Source organism: Podarcis muralis, chromosome 10 (assembly GCF_964188315.1).
Source record: "Podarcis muralis chromosome 10, rPodMur119.hap1.1, whole genome shotgun sequence".
NCBI lineage: Eukaryota > Metazoa > Chordata > Lepidosauria > Squamata > Lacertidae > Podarcis > Podarcis muralis.
The window spans coordinates 34716941-34738132 of record NC_135664.1 but is presented as its reverse complement, the minus strand read 5'-3'; the positions used below and the strand labels follow the sequence as shown (position 1 = coordinate 34738132).

The 21192-nt window shown below is 40.4% G+C and overlaps 2 protein-coding genes across 5 annotated transcripts; one reads left to right on the top strand and one right to left on the bottom strand.

Moving 5' to 3' along the window:
- Nucleotides 1–700: 700 nt before the first annotated feature.
- Nucleotides 701–7809, top strand: KRR1 (KRR1 small subunit processome component). 2 transcript variants are annotated; one of them, XM_028745779.2, is made up of 10 exons: nucleotides 701–850; nucleotides 1636–1814; nucleotides 2637–2771; nucleotides 3040–3165; nucleotides 3345–3428; nucleotides 4263–4319; nucleotides 4666–4836; nucleotides 6112–6189; nucleotides 6283–6376; nucleotides 7416–7809. In XM_028745779.2, the coding sequence occupies exons 1-10, from the start codon at nucleotides 772–774 to the stop codon at nucleotides 7547–7549; spliced, it is 1137 nt and encodes a 378-aa protein (XP_028601612.2). In that variant the 5' UTR covers nucleotides 701–771; the 3' UTR covers nucleotides 7550–7809. The 2 variants fall into 2 exon arrangements, with proteins under 2 accessions (XP_028601612.2, XP_028601614.2); XM_028745781.2 differs by lacking the exon at nucleotides 4263–4319.
- Nucleotides 7810–8245: 436 nt separating this feature from the next.
- On the bottom strand, nucleotides 8246–20762 carry LOC114605039 (glioma pathogenesis-related protein 1-like). Of its 3 annotated transcripts, XM_077934736.1 has the most exons (7): nucleotides 19296–20762; nucleotides 18345–18404; nucleotides 17766–18224; nucleotides 14248–14493; nucleotides 12838–12944; nucleotides 10004–10086; nucleotides 8246–8763 (listed from the first exon to the last, which is right to left on the bottom strand). In XM_077934736.1, the coding sequence occupies exons 3-7, from the start codon at nucleotides 17946–17948 to the stop codon at nucleotides 8585–8587; spliced, it is 798 nt and encodes a 265-aa protein (XP_077790862.1). In that variant the 5' UTR covers nucleotides 17949–18224; nucleotides 18345–18404; nucleotides 19296–20762; the 3' UTR covers nucleotides 8246–8584. The 3 variants fall into 3 exon arrangements, with proteins under 3 accessions (XP_077790862.1, XP_077790861.1, XP_077790863.1); XM_077934735.1 differs by having other exon boundaries at nucleotides 17766–18404; XM_077934737.1 differs by lacking the exon at nucleotides 18345–18404.
- Nucleotides 20763–21192: the final 430 nt, after the last annotated feature.

Below are 21192 nucleotides of genomic sequence, written 5' to 3'. Positions count from 1 at the left end.
GAATAAAATATTGGGGAGGGGGAGGTAAACCCTGCCCCACATAATCGATCACAAGATGTGGCGTACGCATACTATGTGAATGGCAACTTTTGGGGGGGCCCCAAATATTTTATGGGGGCCCCCTAGGAGTTTGCTCCTATGATGTCTAATCACTATGCATGACTTGGTGCAATGGTCTGATCCTGAGAGTCGGTATCAAAGGAGGAGATTTTTAAGAGGTAATACATTTTAGGGGAGACCTATATCTTTTGGTAAAACGAGCGTGCAAAGTTCTGAAATCGCGCTCTGAATCTGTTGCGGGTTGCCTTGGCAGCGGCAACACACACAAAAAAGAAACCCGCGTGCACCGCGGTTTATATGCGTCCAGGAGCTAATGCTGAAAACTGCAAAGCCCAGAAAGCATGGCTGCTGGGCGGGGCTAGGAGCAGTAAGAGGCCATAGAGGTGGAAAGTCAAGAGGTGCGCCCCATCTCAATCCTAAAAATAGAATGAGGTTTCCACTTCCAACGCAGAGTAAAGTGCTTTTTTAAAACAACAACCATCTGGCTATGGGATGAGTTGGCGCAACGGCACGATAGTCCTAGAAAACCTGTGGCGGCTTTTCGCTCTTTGGTTCCGTCAAGCTTTCAGCCTGTTCTCTATTTTCCTATCTCTACATGACAAATCCTAGAGGCAAGATGGCGGCTCCCAGGAGGCATCGCGCTCTTCCTCCTTCGCGCTGCGCTTCCGGGTCGCCCGTGTGGAGCGTTTGCCGGGTGGAGCGAGGGGGATCATGGCGACCCCCAAGGAGGCTGAGAGTGGGGAGGGAGCCGCGGGGGGGAGGACCCCCAAGGCCAAGAAAGCGAGCAAAGGTGACGTCATATCCCCACCCCACGCGAAGGCGTTTCACGCGGGTTCCTCCCGCCACGTGCGGCGCCTTTTCGAGGCTTGGGTCTGTTTTGGTCGCTTCGTCTTCTATAGACCCCCGTGAAACCCGCCTTGGTCTTGGCACAGCTTGGCTGCTTTTGTTGTTGTTAAGTGCCTTGTTTCCTTTGGGGGAGAGGGAAGAAGGATTAGGAATGAGTATTTAAAAAACTGGCAACTTCTTGTTTGTGTTTTTCAATAATAATAATAATATATATTTTTTATACCCCACCCATCTGGCTGGGTTTCCCCAGCCACTCTGGGCAGCTTTCAACAAAAGATTAAAAATACATTAAAACATCAGTCATTAAAAGCTTCGCCAAACAAGGCTGCCTTCAGATGTCTTCTAAACGTCAGGTAGTTGTTTATTTCTTTGACATCTGATGTCTCCTTCTTGGGAAACACATAGAGATTGCGCTATTTTCTGGTGGTGTGAGCTTTCCTGGCATGCAGAAAAGTGGTGCCCGGTGGGTAGAGGACTAAATTGAGGCCGAGACGGGTAACACGAGTGTGAACTAACTTGTAATAGTAATGTTTCGCGTGGGAATGATTTCCTAGAAGCCAAGTTGCATATGTTTCTTTAAGGTTGTGGTTTGGAATATTGCAGGGCATTTTTGTACCCTGATTTTTTTTTTTTTTACAGCTGTTGTACTGCACCTTCCTTGGTCTCTCCTGCATTACACCCTTCCCACTTTTTCATTTAGGGAAAACTAATATGCTTCTTTATTGCTAGCAGTGGACGATTCTGAACTTCTCACTGTTCCTGATGGGTGGAAAGAGCCAGCATTTGCAAGAGAAGATAATCCTAGAGGTCTCCTGGAAGAAAGCAGCTTTGCCACTCTGTTCCCAAAATACAGAGAAGCTTATCTGAAAGAATGCTGGCCACTGGTGCAGAAAACTTTGACGGAACATGTAAGAATAATTTCTATTCTTAAACGGAGTGTGTTAACTATCTACTTAAGAGTCTAGATTGCTGATGGCCCAGGTTGTGTTCTTATTTCTGCTTCCATGAATGGAAATGGGCACAGGTTTCGAGCTACTTAAAATAATAAATGACTGTTTTCACAGCATTTTACATTACTCTGTGAGCATCTAGCTACTGTTTAGAAGTTGGAGCAGCCTGCAAGATCCATTGGAAATAAATCACATGTGTCTCTGCAGCAGATGTTTGAAGTAACATGAGATCTATGTGATGTTAATGGACATTTTTGCAGTTAGCAGGAATAATTATTGGGGAATCCTTAATGCTGGTTGCACATTTTGTTTGGAGGGTCCTTTGGCCAATATGTTCTCAATGGGATTTTTTATCTGCATGTGTCCACTTCCTCCTCATTGTTGCAAGTTCATTTGGCTGCCTCTCTGGGCCCATTCTGGCCTCTTTTCAGAGGGAGAGGATAAGCCATGTGCAGATTACTGTTCTTCTTTGCTCCTCTCTTTGTTCTTTCACTCAGAGAGAGTAGGTAAATAAGCTGCAAAAGCAAGGAGGAACAGCAGTAACAAGACCAATGATCTTCCTACTGGAGCATGAAACCAGTCCTGAAAGTCCTGTTAATTTAAAAAATACATTTTCTTTACAATTCCTATGTCATGAAAATCATCGAAATAACATTCTTTTTTGATCGTTTGGTATTCATATATATTCTGACTGTAAAATTTGTTTTTCAATTTAAAACTCTGAGGCTGTTAAACAGTAAAGTTTCTATATAGCCTGTTACTTCCATCTTTGTCTTACAGCACATCAACGCAGCTTTAGACTTAATAGAAGGAAGCATGACTGTCAGCACAACAAAGAAGACCTTTGACCCATATATAATCATCAGAGCCAGAGACTTAATAAAGCTTTTAGCAAGAAGTGTTCCATTTGAGCAGGTTTGTTCAGTGATAAAATAATTGTGGTCTGCCATTGCTACATCTCTATTAAATTGTCAATTAATATTGTCAGGAAAACCCCCCCACAAATCTGTGAATTAATAATCTGATAGATATCCTGGATTTATTAGAATAGTCATTCAGTGGAAGTGGCAGTCTAACTTGAATATAGAATCATTTTGCAGAATAGTTTCTCAGAGTGAAGTGATATTAAATATCTTTCTGCCTATATTTGTGTCTGTTTAACTGTCTCTGCTGTTCCATTTAGGCTGTACGTATCCTTGAAGATGACGTTGCATGTGACATCATTAAAATTGGGTCCTTGGTCAGAAACAGAGAAAGATTTATAAAAAGAAGACAAAGACTTATTGGTCCCAATGGATCTACTCTCAAGGTTGGTCTTACATACTTACTGATCAATCATATGTATGTTTACTTAGAAATAAGTCAAAGTCTGTGCAGTGGGGTTTACTTCCTGTGCGTGAATTTAAGACTGAAGCCTTAGCGTTTGTTAAGAAAGCTGCTTACATCATTTGAGTCCTGAAATATTTCCCATATCTTTTTCTGACATAGGCCCTGGAACTGCTAACAAGCTGCTACATCATGGTTCAGGGAAATACCGTTTCAGCTCTTGGACCTTTTAATGGCTTAAAAGAGGTAAGATCTCTTTTCCACAGGAAATAATGTTTTAGAAGTTCCATGCATTTACCCCCCCCCCCCCGAAAAAAATCTGTTAATTATACCTTATTTAAATGTTCAGTTTTTGTTCAAGGAATTCACTTTGTTATTACACTGTTGGCCGCTGGCATAGAACTTTTATCGTGCAGCTAAGTTCTGTGGTCCTTTTGTACAGGGCAAGTCCTTTAAAAGATGCCCCGTGGATACAGAGTACACATGTTCCACGGGGCCTCTTTCAAAAGGCTCACCCTGTATTCTACAAAAAGTGCTTTAAGCACCAAGTATTTGCATCCATGCAAGCTGCAAAGTAGTGGAAGTGCACTAGGACAAGTGGAAAACATGATGACAAAGTTTTTGCTACACACGAATTTCCTTACATGGGTGCAGTATTGCTTCAGGGTACAAGTACCAAAAATCTTACTATTGCTTAAAGCAGGCTTCCTCAACCTCGGCCCTCCAGATGTTTTTGGCCTACAATTCCCAAGATCCCTAGCTACCAGGACCAGTGGTCAGGGATGATGGGAATTGTAGTCTCAAAACATCTGGAGGGCCGTGGTTGAGGAAGCCTGGCTTAAATTGTCCATAGCATGCAAGCTTTTGTGTAAACTAAAGGATCAGTTTGTCAGTCTGCTTCTTCCGAAACTTAGTGAATGGTTCTGAAAAGATCAATTAAATATAAGACTAATTAAATAAACATTGCTTATTGAAATAGGCTTGTTCTTAGTATTAGCTTTTAAAATACAGTGGTTTATAAATTAAGCAGTTTAGCCATTAAAACTACTACTCCATTGGCATTCTTTTTAAAAAATCTAGGTTAGGAAAGTTGTTCTTGATACAATGAAGAATATTCATCCCATATACAACATCAAGGTAAGTACAATTTTCTTTATTGTATAAAATATATTTATCATTCTTTCCTCTTTATTCTAACAATTTTCATTTGAGGTGCTTTTAAACATCCTCCTATAACAAAATTCTTTTATCATTGGTCATATTGAAAAACATGAAAAGAACATGGCATAATTAGGCTTGATTACTTAGTTTATAAATCTGATCATTCTCCCATTTGATACCTTAAGTTATCTGCTATAATTAAATTATGTTGCGTTTTTATCTGCTATAACCTCGCTTTCCCTGTGTCTCTTAATGTATTTTTTTTAAATGGAGCAGAGCAAATATTATGTTCTAATTTGTTGTTGTTTTAATGTGATTGAAGACTCTGATGATTAAAAGGGAATTGTCAAAAGACCCCGAATTACGATTGCAGAACTGGGAACGGTTTTTGCCTAAATTCAAACACAAGAATTTAAACAAACGGAAAGAACCACAGAAGAAAAATGTCAAGAAGGAATATACTCCCTTCCCACCTCCACAACCAGAGAGTCAGGTCTGTTACATCTCACTTGATTTTTACTGCAGAACATTGATGAGTTTGAATTAAATTGATTGCATGTCAAGGAATCCCAATATACATTTAAAAGGGAATTTGCCTGCCTTTCTGTCCCAACAAAGGAAATCTCAAGGCAGTGGCAAATAAGAATTAATAGTCAGAAGAGTAGAATGCTATCTGCAATCTATATAAAAAGTGTTGCAGTCCTAACACTTGACAGAGCTGTGCAGTGTTCACAGCATCTAGAGCTCCACTGCATGTGCCAGCCAGGGGCTTGAAAAAGTCTGTATGTTTCCTGTGCCAGCTCTAGGTTGTCACAGCAAACCAGCCTAAATGAAGCCCCTTGCTATAGTTTGCTGGAAGCTGAAGCAGCTTAGGAACCAGGGCTGCTTCTTGCTGACAGAGGCAGACATAACTCTTCTGCTTCACTCAATACCACCTCTAGTTTGGTGGATCAGGGGTTTGGATTGCTCTGTAAAGCAGTTGACAATTTCCTACCAGAACGATAGCAAATGTATACAGGCTGTTTTGAATTTATTTTGTTTCACTTAGGTGTGAGTGAAAATTATGCTGGCTTTAGGGTGGGCAGTTGAGAAAGGAAAACAGGGCTTCTGCATTCTTAATAGTCATGTAACGGGAAATTTCAGCAGGGGTTGCTTAAGTTAACCCCCTGCTGAAATTTCCATGGTCACTGTTGATGGGTTTAGTGAGTTGTAGTGTTTAATGTTTCCTCATATGTACAAATGACTGCACAATTGCATATTTATTTGGTGTTGGTGATTAAATACTATTTAGTATTATTTATAAAGACATTTTAGTTTTTATTAAACAGTTTAAGTAAAACAGTTTAAGCTACCATTCAGTTTTAAAACTCACACGACCATTCATATAAAATTATTTGCCATACAAAAGAAATTTGCTGATTGCTTGACTCTGCATGCTTCACTCAGAAATAAGTCCCATTGAGTTAAGTGGATTTTATTCATAGTACTGTACAGTATATGGGTATTAGAACTGCAGTCTAAGTTATGGTAGTACTTAATCCATTTATGATCCTTTGTGTATTGTGTGCTCATACATAAAACCTTGGTTAAACACTGCCAATTTTGTAGAATTTGCTGGAGCTTCATTTCAATATGTACTTTTGGGAGAAAGGAAAGAATACAGATTTAATGAATTTTTTAAAAAAATGCTTTCTGATTATTATTTTATAGTTTTTTTTAAAAAAATATTCAGTATGGAACATGCTAATCATAATTTTTATTTTTACAGATTGATAAGGAATTGGCAAGTGGTGAATATTTCTTGAAAGAAAGTCAAAAGAAGCGTAAGAGGGTAGAGGAGATAAAGGTATGGCCACTCTGGTGTCTTTTGAAGTTGTTTTAAAATATGCATGTTAATTGTATGTGCTCTGTCTGAAATGTATGACCTTTTTAAACTTAGGCAAAACAAGCAGAAGCAATCAGTCGGAGGCAAGAAGAGAGAAACAAAGCTTTTATTCCACCCAAGGAAAAAACAGTTGTAAAACCAAAGAAAGGTAAGATGAGTTCAAACTATTATTTGTTGTAAAAAACAAGACCTTTTATAATTGAGTTCTCTTTTCAGTATTGACATGATGAAGGGAAATTATTTTGGCCTTGCTGTGTAATGAATTAACATTGGTCTTCTATGTTGACATAGTAACAAGTCTTCTGAGGAAGAGAAAAGTGAAGAATTATGTTTCTGGTTAGTGATGTATCACACCAAAGGCTCATCTCATCTAGCATCCTGTTCTCACAGAGGCCAAACAGGCCTGCTGCAAGGCCATGAGCCCACCCTGAGTGCTGCATCCATGCTGCCTGTCCCACTTGTGATTCCCAGCAGCTTGTGCATGGAAGCATACAGTTTTGCTACCGCCAGGGGAGGGAAAAATAGCCAGTATGGCTAGTAGTCATTGATGGCTTTAACATTAATGAAGGATAACAGCAAGAAACAAGTAGTGCCATAGTTCTGGGGAGTTGCTTCAAATTACTTGATCATTTTGGTTGCTTATTTTTGAACCTTTTCCAGCGCTACAATATAATTTTGAGGTGAGAGGACCAGAACTGTTCACAATATTTCAGATGCAGTTGCACTATATATTTGTTTAACGGCACTGTATTGGCAGTTGTATTTTTTTAATCCCTTTCTTAATGACTGCTAATGTAAATTGCTTTTCACAGCTGCAACACACAGGGTCAACACTGTAGTCAAAGTTAGTCCTGTGGTTAAGGAAGAGAGCCTTTAACCACCATCACAGGTTCCGATGACACACTAAACCCAAATCTTTGCTTAACTGCCATCCTGTGCTGCCCTAAAAGAGCCTGAGGAGGAGCAAAGTTGGTGCAATCTCTTCTCTGGGAGGCAGTACATTCACATGGTCATGGTAATTCACTCTAGCCGATCATGACATGTGAATCAGGACAGTTGTTTGCTAAGCACAACTTGATGTCATGTTACTTGGTTCAGTGGATGTGTGTAAAAGTTTTGAATATACATTGGGTCCAATTTGTTTACCTACAAATACATAACCCATATTTTATCTTTTTTTTATGTAGCTTCGGCTGAAACAAAAATTGATATCCAAGCTATTAAAGAAAAGGTTAAAAAGGCAAAGAAGAAGAAGTTGGGAGCACTTCCAGAGGAAGAAGTAAAGTTAAAAATTGCAGCAGATGCAAAGAAAAAGAAATGATCTTTCCTTAAGGTTGTAGTGCTCCATTTTTTCCCCTGGAGGAAGTTTTCATAAACTGCAGATTTATAACTGACTAGATGCATTGTCATAGTGCACATCAAACTACTTGCAAATTTTGCTTTCTCTGTGGCCTGGAAAACCCCCTCAGTGATTTCAAGGTTTGCAGAAAGTAAAATTGGCAGCTTGTTCTTTGCATTGAAAGTTTTTGGTATGAAGGTTTTTAGCATACACAATATTACCAGATATTATTTTGTACAGTATATTGTGGTGTCATTTGTCAGAATGAATGGAAACACTTACCACAGCCTTATACGTGTTGCACACCTTTCAATCCCTGACCTTTGTGGGGAAAGTCTGCCAGGGGGCTTCTACTTGGTTTTGTTGAATCTGTGCAGTCACAAGTCCTGTTTTATCAGGTCTCCCTTATGGCATAGAGTATTCATATCTCTTGCAGGCCTACCCTCTGTAACAGAGGAATTTGGGGTGGGGATGCAGTAGTTGTGAGGATAGCAAAGCAAGACTTGTTTGCATGCCCACTCTATCCAGCTACCTGCACACCTGTACTTGGTATTTATTTGTGGTATTGTGATGTGTGACTTATGAAAAGAAGGCAGAGTCTGAGAAAATGTTAAATCTTATTTTCCCCAAGTACTTATTTACATTTTAGACCCTTCCATCAATTTACATAATCACTGCTCATTTTTAAAATAATACATTTTATTAATATTATGGTCAAGATGTCATAAATTATGCCTCCCTGTTATGCTTTATTGATGTACATGAACACATAACAAATGCATTAAAATCAGGTAAGTAAAGAAATAACCCACCCCAGAAACAGACATCACTTTTGAACCATGAACTAAAAGGGTGCATTGTTTTCTGCTATCAATTTTTAAACAAAACAGGCAGGGATAGCCAGTGTGGTGTCCTGCAGCCTGCTCTAAAGCAGACTTTGGACTTGACATTTAATCGTTAATGCCATATACCAGCTGACTATGCTTAATCCACCAGCTCTTTATCTCCATTGCTAGTTTATTCATAAAAAAATATTGTGGGATAACGTTGCTTTACAAAGAAAACTGCTGCTAAAGTCCCTAAAGCAAAAGATGGTCTCAGTATTAGAATGGTGATACAGTACTGGTCACAAATTGACTCCTTCTGGCTACGAATTGATTCATCCTGGTCAGAAATCGACTCCTCCTGGACTTTACCTATAAATAAAAGTAAAAAGACATTAAGAGTAGTTCAAGTTTGAAACTTCCTCGATTATTAGGCTTGTAAATTATGAATCATTCTAAAGCTGACAAAAGTTCTTGGGGTCTATGTAAAAAGCCAAAGTTCATGGTCTTCATTCTAGGACCCTAGGCAGCCTGCTGTTTATGAAATAAATCTGTGACCCCCTCCCCCCTGGTTCTTCCATGTGTAGAGCAAATGCATCTTCCGTGCCTCTACAAAGTCAAAAGTCCCTGGAGTGTGCTGAAAATATTAGTCAACTAATTCGTTTTCTGCATGTATCTAATTCTACAGCATGCATCAGATTTGCAAGGGAGTCTGCATTCACAGCTGTCTAGATATCTGAAACAACATTTAATCTGGTGTAGCCTAAATTCTATCAAGATCTTATAGACTGGGGGTTATACATATGTTGTCTCTGAAAAACAAATCACTTTCTAGAAACCACATTTCTCACTACAGGGTGCATTGTGGAATGTATCTGGCTGGATATTGGCTGCTGCTGGAAAACTAGCAAAGAGGTTCCAGCTTTCACTATGTTCTAGCTCACCTAAAATAATGGGGAACTTTTTCCCCATGTGAATATTCTGCATGGAGAAACTTCAGTATGAACAAAGCTGTACACTAACAGCCCAGTTCCAGCACTACTTTGCAAAGCTGCTACAAGTACAGCAATTATTGGTGGCAGGTGGCAACACACAACCAACTACATAATTGCAATTAAAAACCATTGTACAGGCACAAAAATGGACATAAGAGCACTCCCCAGGATTATACTTCCTTCCAAGCAAATAGATACTTCACCATAAATTTGCTTTGTGGTCCATTGTGAAGGGGTGGAGTTCCACAACAGACATACCACCACTGAAAAAAAGCCTGAAAATGTGTGCTGATTGTCTGCTCCACACTGAACTTTTATAAAGTATCACCTCCACATGATCCAATAGACAGTAATGAGCTTAAGTCATCTGTTCTCATATGAGCTTCTCCTACAAACTTTACATTTCCAGCTTCAGGACCTTGAATATTTACAGCCATCTCTGGCTATAATGGTGTGACGTAGGATGTCCCTATTTTTCCAAGAGGAGGTGGGACTTAACATTAGAACTAGGAGAGGAATCTACTATGGCAAGTTCTAAATATAATACCTTGTAACAAATGTTCAATCGATCATCACACTTTGTTTTCGCCATGCAAGTCGAATTCATTTTCACTTACCACATAGTTTGTCTACACACGGTTCTTCGTCACACTCGCTGCAGGGTGTTCCTCTTTTGTATGGCCATGTTGGAAAATTGCCACTGTAAAAGAACAGCTTTGTCAGATCACTTTGTGGAAAGAGGGGGGTACAGAATGTGATTTAAAGATTCTTATTCCAGTTACATTCAAACTGCTTGCTGTCTGTATAAATTCTTAATAATAGAGAGTAGGAATAATTAGATAGTTTCTCAGCCAGACATAAGAAGGGACATTTCAGGGCATTAAACTGGTGATGCAGCCACCTTTTCGAAATCAAGACTGAACCTACTACACTCATCAAGTATCAATTCCCAGCTATGTGCCTGAGTTTAATGATAGGTTAAACAAGAGTTTGGATTCTTGCTGTTTTCTATTCGACAACTGCTGAAAGTGGCACACGAGCTTTCAACTCTACCCAAGGTACTGATGTATCATGATCCCTTTCTTCTACACACTCATTTAACTCATACATTTTGAAAATTAACATAAACCGAGAGGTGATGCATTTGTCATGCAATAGCTGAAAGGAATTGTTTTATATTGATAGTGCTGATACTGGTCTAGCCATCCCAATGATTAACTGGGAATTCAAACCCTCTCCTCCAATTTAAGATAGGAACCATACATTTGGAGATTTAATTTGAGACCAGGTAGGGCAATCAATGTACGAGGCTAGGGAAACAAAAAGAGAAAGGGCAAGATTTTAACATTTAATGATTTTCTGTTGAGTTCTATTTCCCCCTTTTGTTTATGTATTTACATTTGCTGAAACCTGGAGACTGGGAATTAGCAAACTAAATAAATATTAATGTTCTTAATGTACAATGGAATACGTTTGTTTCCATGTCAACTTGTTTTAATTAAGATGTTTTGGGGAAATATTTGTCTCTAATGAACTCTCAAACCAAAGCACAGGCTATCAGAATCTTACCTACATTGCCTGAACATAATGTTCCTAGGCATCTAAACAATACCATGTGTTGTTTTTATACCAATACTGTACACTAGAATCTGTTTACTGCAAACCTCCCGTGTTTAATGAATGCATACCATTTCTTATTGTTTAAGGTAGGAATGAGGAAGCTGTGGCCCTCCAGATGTTCTTTCTACTCCCAACAGCCCCAGCCAGTATAGCCACTGATGGAAGCTGTAGTCCAACAATATCAGAAAGAGCATGGGTTTCCCCCATTACTGGTTTAAGGAATGCCAGAGAGTGATAATCTGCAATATTACACAAAAGCTCTGGTATTTATAGCACACTGAGCCAGGCCACTGCTTACAATGGTAAATAGTTTGTGAGAGTCTTGAACTCCAGTCTTCAGGAACGTTTTGCCTCCCTTCCTCACCATATTCATAAGGAGTATGGTAGAAACACAAGGCACAAGGAGAAGGGGACGACAGAGGACAAGATGGTTGGACAGTGTTCTCAAAGCTACCAACTTGAGTTTGACCAAACTGCGGGAGGCAGTGGAAGACAGAGCTCTGGTCCATGGGGTCACGAGGAGTTGGACACGACTAAACAACAAATGGTAGAGACAGGCCACCTCCATCATCCTGTCTAGGACCAACTTCCATTGACCCTTCCTCTCCTGGAACTTTCTGTCCCCAGCTATTCCACCTACCTGTATTAGCATTGAAAAATATATCCCCCACCCAGGGATCAGTAACTATTTTATGATGGACCAGAGAGCAGGCTTAGAATGGTTCATATGTGCAGCATCGGTTCTTAAGATAACCTGATCTTGAACAATTCAGAGCTCTATGGGGTTAACATATTCACTTTAAGCCTGGATAGAAACTGGTAACCCATGTGATTTGTGTGTTACATGCTGCCTTGCTCCTCCAACATCCTGGTAATGGTGTCTTCAAATAACATTGTATTTAAAGCAGTCCTGTGTAGAGAGCTTTACAGTAAACTACTCTTCTTGGCAGTGGCACCCTCCCTGTGGGATGCCCTCCCAACTTTTAGAAGACATCTGAAGGCAGCCCTGTATCAGGATTTTTTAAAATGTTTGACCTTTAATTACGCTTTTATATATGCTGGAAGCCTCGCAGAGTGACTGAGGAAACCCATCCAGACGGGCTGGGTATAAATAATAAAATAATTATTATTATGGATGAAATCAGTGTATATGTGTAATGAAGACTATGTCTACATTCGCCAGAATAGGTCTATTGCTGGATATGCTGTTCATCTTGAAACTGAACTTTAATTCTTACCATGGTCAGAAAGGACTTGCTGGCCTTAACCCAGAGTTGCCAGCTTCTTGATTCTGGAAGATGCAAGAGTATTTCCTTCACAAGAAAACTTCTTGCATTAATTATAAATCAAAAAGCTCCCTGTAATGTTGCAGGAGTTCCGTACCATGCCCTGAGCGCTCAAGATCACTGGGTCCAGACTCCCTGCAGCCTTAAGCAAAATAAACAGCTGCCACCACATTATTCTCCTGCTGTTTGGTGTACTCTGCATATCAAAGCTAACACAAGGGATGAGATATACCGGTATTTTTCTTAGAATTCTTCAGACCAGAACAAATCATTCATAATTTTAAAAAAGCAAGCAAGAGAAGCACAAGCTGTGATTTTATAAATAAAATAAATCATCATCATCAATTCTGTCTACTATCCTACCATACTTGACTTTCCTCTGTTTACTATACGGACCATCAACCTTTAATGAACAGAACAACCAACCTCCTCTCCTCTGCCTAATCCCATTAAGCTCCTCTAATTGTCCAACTGTGCTTCTCAACTGACCCTCTCCAACTCCACCACATACCCCTTGCGGTAACTCAATCTTCCTTGACACTTACCTAGGCCCATAGTTACAAATGAAATGTGCAGCATTCGACGTAAAGCCTGTTACTTGACGACAGAAGAGAACAGCACAACCAACTTTGTATGTTGTTGCCCAAACCATCTGAAATTAAATGGGTAGATTGTGAAGATTATTAGTATTAAGATTATGAAGATTATTTAGTATTAAGCGGGTGGCGCTGTGGGTAAAACCTCAGCGCCTAGGACTTGCCGATCGTCAGGTCGGCGGTTTGAATCCCCGCGGCGGGGTGCGCTCCCGTTGCTCGGTCCCAGCGCCTGCCAACCTAGCAGTTCGAAAGCACCCCCGGGTGCAAGTAGATAAATAGGGACCGCTTACTAGCGGGAAGGTAAACGGCGTTTCCGTGTCCTGCACTGGCTCACCAGATGCAGCTTGTCACGCTGGCCACGTGACCCGGAAGTGTCTTCGGACAGCGCTGGCCCCCGGCCTCTTAAGCAAGATGGGCGCGCAACCCCAGAGTCGGACACGACTGGCCCGTACGGGCAGGGGTACCTTTACCTTTACCTAGAGCAGTGTGCCATGGCACCCTGGGGTGCCTTAATTGGTCAGCGGTGCTGCAGGCAACACTGGCCTTCTCGTTCCCTCCCCTCTCTGATGCCCCCTCTCAACTCTGCCTCCCAAAGGCTTGCACAGCTATTTGTTGCAGCAGCTCCCCAGGCGAATGGTGTCTCAAGTGCTGGTTGCCAGGAGCTGAGGCGGCCTTGGTGTAAGCAAGCAAGCAAGCAAGCGGGCAAGGGAGCCCAGCCAGCCAATCCGCCAGCCCTTGCTGTTGGGAACAGACATGAAGTCCCAGACCCCTGTGGGCAGTGTGAGGAGGCACCTCTCTTTGAGGGAGGGCAGTTCAGAGACCAGGGGCAGCAGCTGCGGCTGCCCAGAGGACTCTGAACGAGAGGAGGCTGTTCAAAAGGGAGCATGTTCAAAAAAAAAGGGGGGGTGAGAGGCTGCCAGTTCTGCAGGCTAGGTGTGACATAACTGGGCTCCTGAGCCCCACAGGGGTGCCGCAGAAAGAATGTAGTTGGTCAAGGAGCAGTGAACTCAAAAAGGTTGAAAACCTCTGATCTAGAGTAACAGCTAACTTACCCAGCTGCTTTGTTTTTCAAAGCAAAGCAGATTAAGGGGCTCCCTCCCCCCTTTCAGAGGGCTCCCTCCCCCCCTTTCAGAGTCGGAACTGTAAACTAAACTACTTCTTTCTCTGCAATTAAGTGTGTGCAACTAAGATTTCAGTGCTGCTTTCCCTCTGACCAGAAAATAATCAGAACACTATTGATGTTTCAGTGGAAAAACCTTGAGATTTAGATGGGCAAAATCCGAAGCAGAGATTTTCTGACTCACAGCACATGTTAGAAATCATACTACATCAGCTGTCAAGATGTAAGCATTGGCTTACCTGAGTGTAATGTCCACATACATCACTGCAGTATCTGGTATCATAGTCGTAATGCACGACTTCATTGTACCAATCAGTGAGGGCCGAAGTCACATTAAAAATCTGAAAGGAGCCAGTCCAAATATTTTCTCCAGCTGTTGTGAAGTTGGGGTGTACCTTCCCTGGTATTTTGATGTCAGAATTATGTTGAAATAGGCACCTCTTTGCCCAGCCTTTGGCAGTCTCTGCTAGTTTGTGGTCCCAGCTCTACAGAAAAGACAAATGCTTTCATTTACAATATAATTTTTAAAATCCCAAAATTTAGAAGAGTTAAGGCTCTTACAAATTTAGTCACCACCCCTCCCCCAAAACATGGAAATAACTGTAAAATTAAGTCTTCTGTGTTAACTTGAATGCATGGGTGGAGATCGCAAACCACCGCCACCATACTGTGCTGATCCCACTCCTCCACTACTTGTTATCTAAAGGTACCTTGCACCTTTAGATTTTATTTTCTTAAGTTATAATTTTTTACTTATTTTTCTAACCCTTTTACTGTTGCCACCATATATCCACGTACCAATTTATGCCCGTTTACCTCCCAGCAGCTATAAATGTAGGACAAAATAGCACAGTATCAACTCAAAATATAATTTGCTTCATTTTCACTTTAATTTTAAATAATTGCTGTTATAAACAGATATTAGCTTGTATGGTTACTGCATGTTGAAGTTTACTTTGCTACTGTTCTTTGTTTAAATCAGAATTGTTACACTATAAGGCTATTGTTGTGTTTCAAAAGGAAGATGGGAGATTCAGTTCCATCCAGCTTTATAGCCAATTCCCCTAAACCATGCATACCCAGGTAACACACAGCTAGGCACTGAGGGCTTGCACTCTTCACTCAGGTCTACCACCTCTTCCCTATAGAGCAGGATGGTCCAAATTTTCATACCAAGTGGGCCACAATAGTACTTCAACATGGAACCCGTGGGCCACACACTGCCTTGTTGCAGTGACACCCCTCACCCCCTGCACTGCCTTCTCAAAGTCGGCTAAGTGGGGCGCCAGGCTTTGGGAAGGAGGTATAAGTCTCTTGCAGGGTCCTAACGCCTCCTTCCCAAAGCTGGGAAAGCGCTAACTAGGCTTTGGGAAGGAGGTGGGAGGACTCTAGGACTCAGAGCCCTCATATTTCCTTCCCTAAGCCCAGTACCTCCTTACTTGCAGCTCTCTGGCTCTAGAGTCCTCTAGGTTTTTCTCAAAACTTCTGATGCAGTCTTCATCCTGGTCCAGCACTCTCTGCTACCTCAGGCATTCAGCATCTGACTGACTTGCCTATAGAACTCTCTTGAAGGCTGCCTCTTGGGACGTATGTTCTTCAATGGTTGGATCCAAGGAGGTCTGCAGGGATTTCTGCTCTTGGATTTTCTTAGACTTCCCAAACCTCTAAGCCCCAGTGCCCCCTGCTTGCCTCCAGCTCCTAGTTCTTCCTGCAACTGATAGTCTGTCGTCTTCTTCATGTTTCCTCTGACTAAGCATGACTGAAGTCTTAAACAACCCTTTTATTTAGAGACAAGGTCTCTTTCCAGCCAATCATTTCAAATTTCAGCGCGTCCCCGCAAATCAGGTTGTGACTATGGTCTAATGGGCTGAAGAATATACACTGACTGACTAGTTAGAGCCCACCAGTTTTGAATGTACTGTGCCTGTATATAAAGACAGAAACTTTGCTCCCAAACCTATCCTTGTTCTGAAAGAATTTAACTGGCAGTTAAACAGCCAAACTACCTTATTATCTCCACAACTCTCAACAGAAAGTCAAAATAGTTTACCTACAGTTAGCCATCTTCATTCAACAGTGTGAACTAACACCAACACCAACTTTCTTGTACCCCACCCATCTAACTGGGTTTCCCCAGCCACTCGGCAGCTTCCAACAAAATATAATGGAACACAATGAAACATCAAACATTAAATGCTTCCTGAAAGAGGAACTATATATTCATTTAAAACAAAATCTTTACCTTAGAAATAAAAATGATAAGAGTGCTACATACAGTTCTAATTTAGTTTAGGCTTTATGCATCCATACTTCAGCCCACACTCTCTTCTGCAAGCTAGGGAGTGGCAACACTGAAATTAAGGCCAATATAGGAAACAGTGAGCACCTGCTAGCTGCTTAATGATTCCTTGCTCTCCTCAGGTGCTAACCAAGTGAGCTATTGCAGAGTTGGTTATGTGGGGCAGGCAGGAGTGGGGGAATTGTGTTGGCAATGGACATGGAAGCTGGAAGTCATCCAATATCTTATGGGGAAGGGTGGGTAAGGTAAATGAACAAATAATGTTCTGTGTTAATAGCAGATTCTCTCCCATAGCTCACAGCTGCTGGGGGCTTTTGTTTTTGAAGGAAATGGTTAGCTACCCTACACTGTCCTGATCTCTCCCCACAGCAGCAATTTAACTAAAAAATAAAATAAAATTCCAACATCCGTTTAATGTAATGTGTAGTTTGACCTTCAAAAGGAAGTTGGATATATGCCTGATCACCATCCCTGAAGTTTTAAAGAAAATTAGGGGAAATTGCTGGTAGAAGCATAAGCATAAAAACAGAGCGGATCCTAGTTTGACTATTGACACTAATTAGTGCTGGTTAGTCCAGTAGTAACCTTAAAAGGAAACTGTAAGATCCAATTTGTCTTAGAGAGCAATCCAAATAAATGCAGATTTTATAATTTTCAATAGTTATCTCAATATGCATTAAAGCCATCTACAGTTCCATCTAAGGGGCACATTGCAAAGTTTTGAATCACAATCTTAAAACTGTAAGCATGAAGACAAGCCTTCCACTATCAACAATGTAGCATTTCCTCATAATCCTTTCTCTAAAGAATAATTTATTTTTGTACTGTACATTGCTTTGGGTTGCATTGGCAACAAAAGGCAAACAATAAGCTTAATTAATAAAATAATAATAAAAATAATAGTGGTGGTGTTAGAGTTCTTTAAAACTCAAAAGCAATGACTTTTTGTTCTGATCCATAGCTGTTCCTAATAAAGGTATTGAATTCTTATCCTGTCAGGATTTACCCATAGTTAGTGCTGTGTGCTTTTCAAGGTCCCAAATCAATCCAAACATTATCATGAAAAAGGCACCAGTTTTGCAAGGCACCAGTGTATTCATTTGGACTTTGCTACCCAGGTTGAGCCCCTTAATTCCAATAGTTTGCATCAGATGATGCTATGAAAGCAGCATTGGTGCTATTTGGCTTGTAGGAATCAAGTAAAGGAAATAAGTGCCTAAGAAACCCCTTTCAGTTAAAAACAAAAATGCAGAAATGCATTCGAAAGAATTTTAGAGGCCATGGCTAATAAAACACAACATACGTTTCATTAGGAAGTGTGATAATTTAGGGTTACGCACACACCTGTAGCATCTAATACCTTAATTAAAAACACCTGCCAGTAAGTAATTTTAAATCTTCAGGACACATAAAGCAATGTTCACATTTTCCATAGCTACAGAATGAAGCATCCCTTACCATTCGTTTCATGTTGGTAGCTGGTGGATTCACGTTGGATCGGAATTTGTTATGCACTCTGACACATTCCTCAATAAACTCTGCATTTCCAATGTCTGGCAAAGTATTTGGCTCATAAAAGTAGCAGGAAATAGAGAGATTCAGGAAAAGCAAAACACCAAAGAAAAAATGGATTTCTGGCATTCTCCAGTCACTGTCTTGATTTCTTAGAGTGCCAAAATGTATTAGCTTTTTTAAAAATGCTCTTTGTTGTGCATTTGATATTTAGCTTGAAAACATCAGGCTGCCTTTTTCTCACTTGTTCTGCTTTATAAGCATAAAGACTACAGGAAATTAATCATCGGAAGGAGCTTCAGTAGAAGGCGGAGACCATGAGTCAATTTTGCATCTGAACTGTTCCTTTTCTTATACTTCCTTATATGCTTCTCTAACATCTCTTCGTATGGTATAAGTCCATTACTATTTAAGAACCATAATAAGCATTATAGAATGTCTCATGTGAGCATGTACAATAATCCTTTTTCAGTAGCTTCTTGATGCAATTTTTTTTAATGAAATAAAGAAACTTCATAAAAGCACCTCTTTGGCACTGGAGATGTGTTTTCCGGATCCACTCTATTCTTTTTACTAATTTGTTTGCTGGGGAAGAGCAGGAAATAACAACAACAACAACAACAACAACAACACAAAGTAAATAATTAAAACAAATATGAAATATAAAAAAGCAAGTAAACTTTAGAAAATCCACAACTGATTACTTGTACAACAGAATATTGGAATTGCAGTGTCCATATACAGAAAAAATTGAATCACTACAAATAATATAGTAATTTAAGTAATAATAGTTCACAGTGTCAAAATATTGATAGTTGCCAAGTCTGGAGATCTGTCCATATTCCAGAATTGCATGTATAAGATGTGCAATAATTTTAAAACCTCTTCATCCCCCCCCCCAATTTTGGCTTGTACACCAGTCCTAGCCACATTTTTAAGTGGTTTATGATTTCAGGACTCTTTAGGGAAAAAATTACAGTACTACACACAACAGTAAAATATCCAGTCCAGAATATATAGTTCTCTCAGCAGCACTTTCTATAAACACAGGTTTAGGTACCTGCGCTTATTTAATTTCCTGCTGCCACCAGTTTCCCTCAGAAGGCTTTCAAAACCTCCTAATGGCATGTATATAAAACTTAGGTGTGAGATGGGCACCTACACTATAGACAGAATGAACCTGAAATTAAGATCGTTTGTTTATTAAAAGGATACTGTGTTATGTAACAGGATACTGACACTTACGGTATATTGGGGACCTCAAAGGCACTAGTTGACAGTTTCTGAGGACTCAATAGAGAGCAGCCTCTAAGCAGCTTTTACCTCAGGCAATATTCTTTATACCTCCCACCCTAGCCAAATACCTCCAATATTAGTCCTGCTATTGGATACAATCTGCCTCTCTACGCTAAGTCTCTACGCTAAGGTTGTATTTCTGGCTTGCTTGGACAGTTTAGTCAACTGTAAAAAACCTGCCTGTGTAACCATCCTCTGGTTAGACTTTTAACATAGATCAGCATCTCAGACCAACTCAGTCACCAGCTCCTTTCCCTTGATCTTCGCCAGAAAGGAAAATAATAATTCAATGGGTATAAATACCCATGCCTCAGTTTTTCTTCTATTTTTCTTTGGTCTACTCGTCACCCCCTCCTCATCAACTCTCTTTCTCCCCTTCAACTCAACTGACTAAACTCAACTGTTTCCCGTATTGATGGTTAACTCCCAACTGACTGGAACTTCCATTCAGTTGGATTCTGCTGTCACCCAGATCAGAGAGAATTTACCTGATCCAGGCCCCACCTAGTAAATTCTCAAAGCGACCGTGTCTCTCTCCCCACCCTACAGAGCCTTGCCACCAAGATCTACTGCCACAGGCCTGCACACTGCAAGCCCCAAACCTTTACAGTCGCAGAATATATATTTTTCTTTCAAAAAACATAGACATATATACAGCATTTTTCCATATCAATATTTTATATTTTCTGTTTGTCCTAGTATAAAAACCATGTGGCCACCAAATATTTCACTATTATAGAAAATAATGACTAACCACATAGAGACATATTACTGGAAGAATTTATGAATCTCTTCATTCCAGGGTCAATGTGCAAATTCACGTGTTTCAGCTATGTTTTTTTAAATGAATGTGAGAATGCCAGATGTACAAGTAATGATCCATTTGTGACACAAAATAATACACAAAGTAGGTGCCGTGGGTAGACAAAGGGGTGGGGGACAGCTGCCCTCCCTCAATCAAGTAAATAAATAAAAATACTTAACTGACCAATCATGTCACAGATAGCTCGGTTTTGCCCCCCCCCCAACATAAATCCTGGCTACACCCATGGTAGACACCACTGCATTTTCAAAAGTGTGATGTTCTAAGCATGCAATTCCGTATTGATTGAATTGGACCCGAAATATATATGAACAATATGTGAAGTGGAAGTTAAGCAGCATCAACAGATTTTACAATATATAGTTGGATATGTAGCCCCCTGGTAATTTTGAGTGGGGCTATGGATCTCAATAAGAAATTCCCAATTTTTGGGGGGAATTGCAAATTTCCCCTTGACAGCTAGACTATTAATACAATTTAAGTTCCTATTCTCAGCATCATTCAATGACAGTTGATGCCCATTGGACCTGCCAGAACTGCTAGTAAGTCATGTAGGAGTGGCCCATGGGATCACAGAGGCATGGCAACTTGTTCAGGTTTTCTCCCCATTCTCTTCCATGCAAACAAACAATGGACACTTAAGCAGCAGGTTTATGGATACTTAGGACACAACTAAGGGCCCATCTGCCCTATACCTTTAAAGCGTTATCATATCACAGTCATGGCTTCCCTGCAAAGTTTGTTTGTTAAGGGTGCTGAGAGATATTAGGGAGACCTCTATTCACCCTATAGAGCTACACAGAATGGTTTAACACTTGTAGCTTTCTGAGATTAAATGGAGCGTGTGGATTTGATGGGGGTTTTTTTGGAGGGGGGTAGTTAATGTCTGGCATTCTTCTTGGCAAAGCTGTGCTACACCAGCTCTAGTGTGGAAGAGCCTCCACTGGCATCATTGTTAATATTGTTGGGAAATTTGTTTACAATTATTAGTGTTCAAGTATTATGAAGTGTAGAAAGCAGAGGTATCAACGAGTATCTTAGCATAGGATCCCCAGACCACATTAATATAGACAGACAGAAATACAAGAAAGATAGTGATCACATACTGTCTAGGCATTTGCACACCAGTCCCAAATATGTGTCTGGCAGTAATACAACCACAACAATACATTCATGGGCAAAAGATTCAATTCCAGATTAGTGAAACTAATTAAATACAAGGTGTATATTTTGGAAAACTGATCACTTGTACTT

Bases quoted from the DNA above. Each gene is read 5' to 3' on its own strand.
- KRR1 (XM_028745779.2), top strand. From the start codon at position 772: ATGGCGACCCCCAAGGAGGCTGAGAGTGGGGAGGGAGCCGCGGGGGGG. The intron at 4,320-4,665 runs GTAAGTACAATT...ATGTGATTGAAG, and splicing joins ATCCCATATACAACATCAAG to ACTCTGATGATTAAAAGGGA. The intron at 6,377-7,415 runs GTAAGATGAGTT...TTTTTTATGTAG, and splicing joins AGTTGTAAAACCAAAGAAAG to CTTCGGCTGAAACAAAAATT.
- LOC114605039 (XM_077934735.1), bottom strand. From the start codon at position 17,948: ATGCCAGAAATCCATTTTTTCTTTGGTGTTTTGCTTTTCCTGAATCTC. The intron at 14,494-17,765 runs GTAAGGGATGCT...TCTTTTCTGTAG, and splicing joins CTACCAACATGAAACGAATG to AGCTGGGACCACAAACTAGC. The intron at 8,764-10,003 runs GTAAGTGAAAAT...TTTTATTTATAG, and splicing joins GTGTGTAGACAAACTATGTG to GTAAAGTCCAGGAGGAGTCG.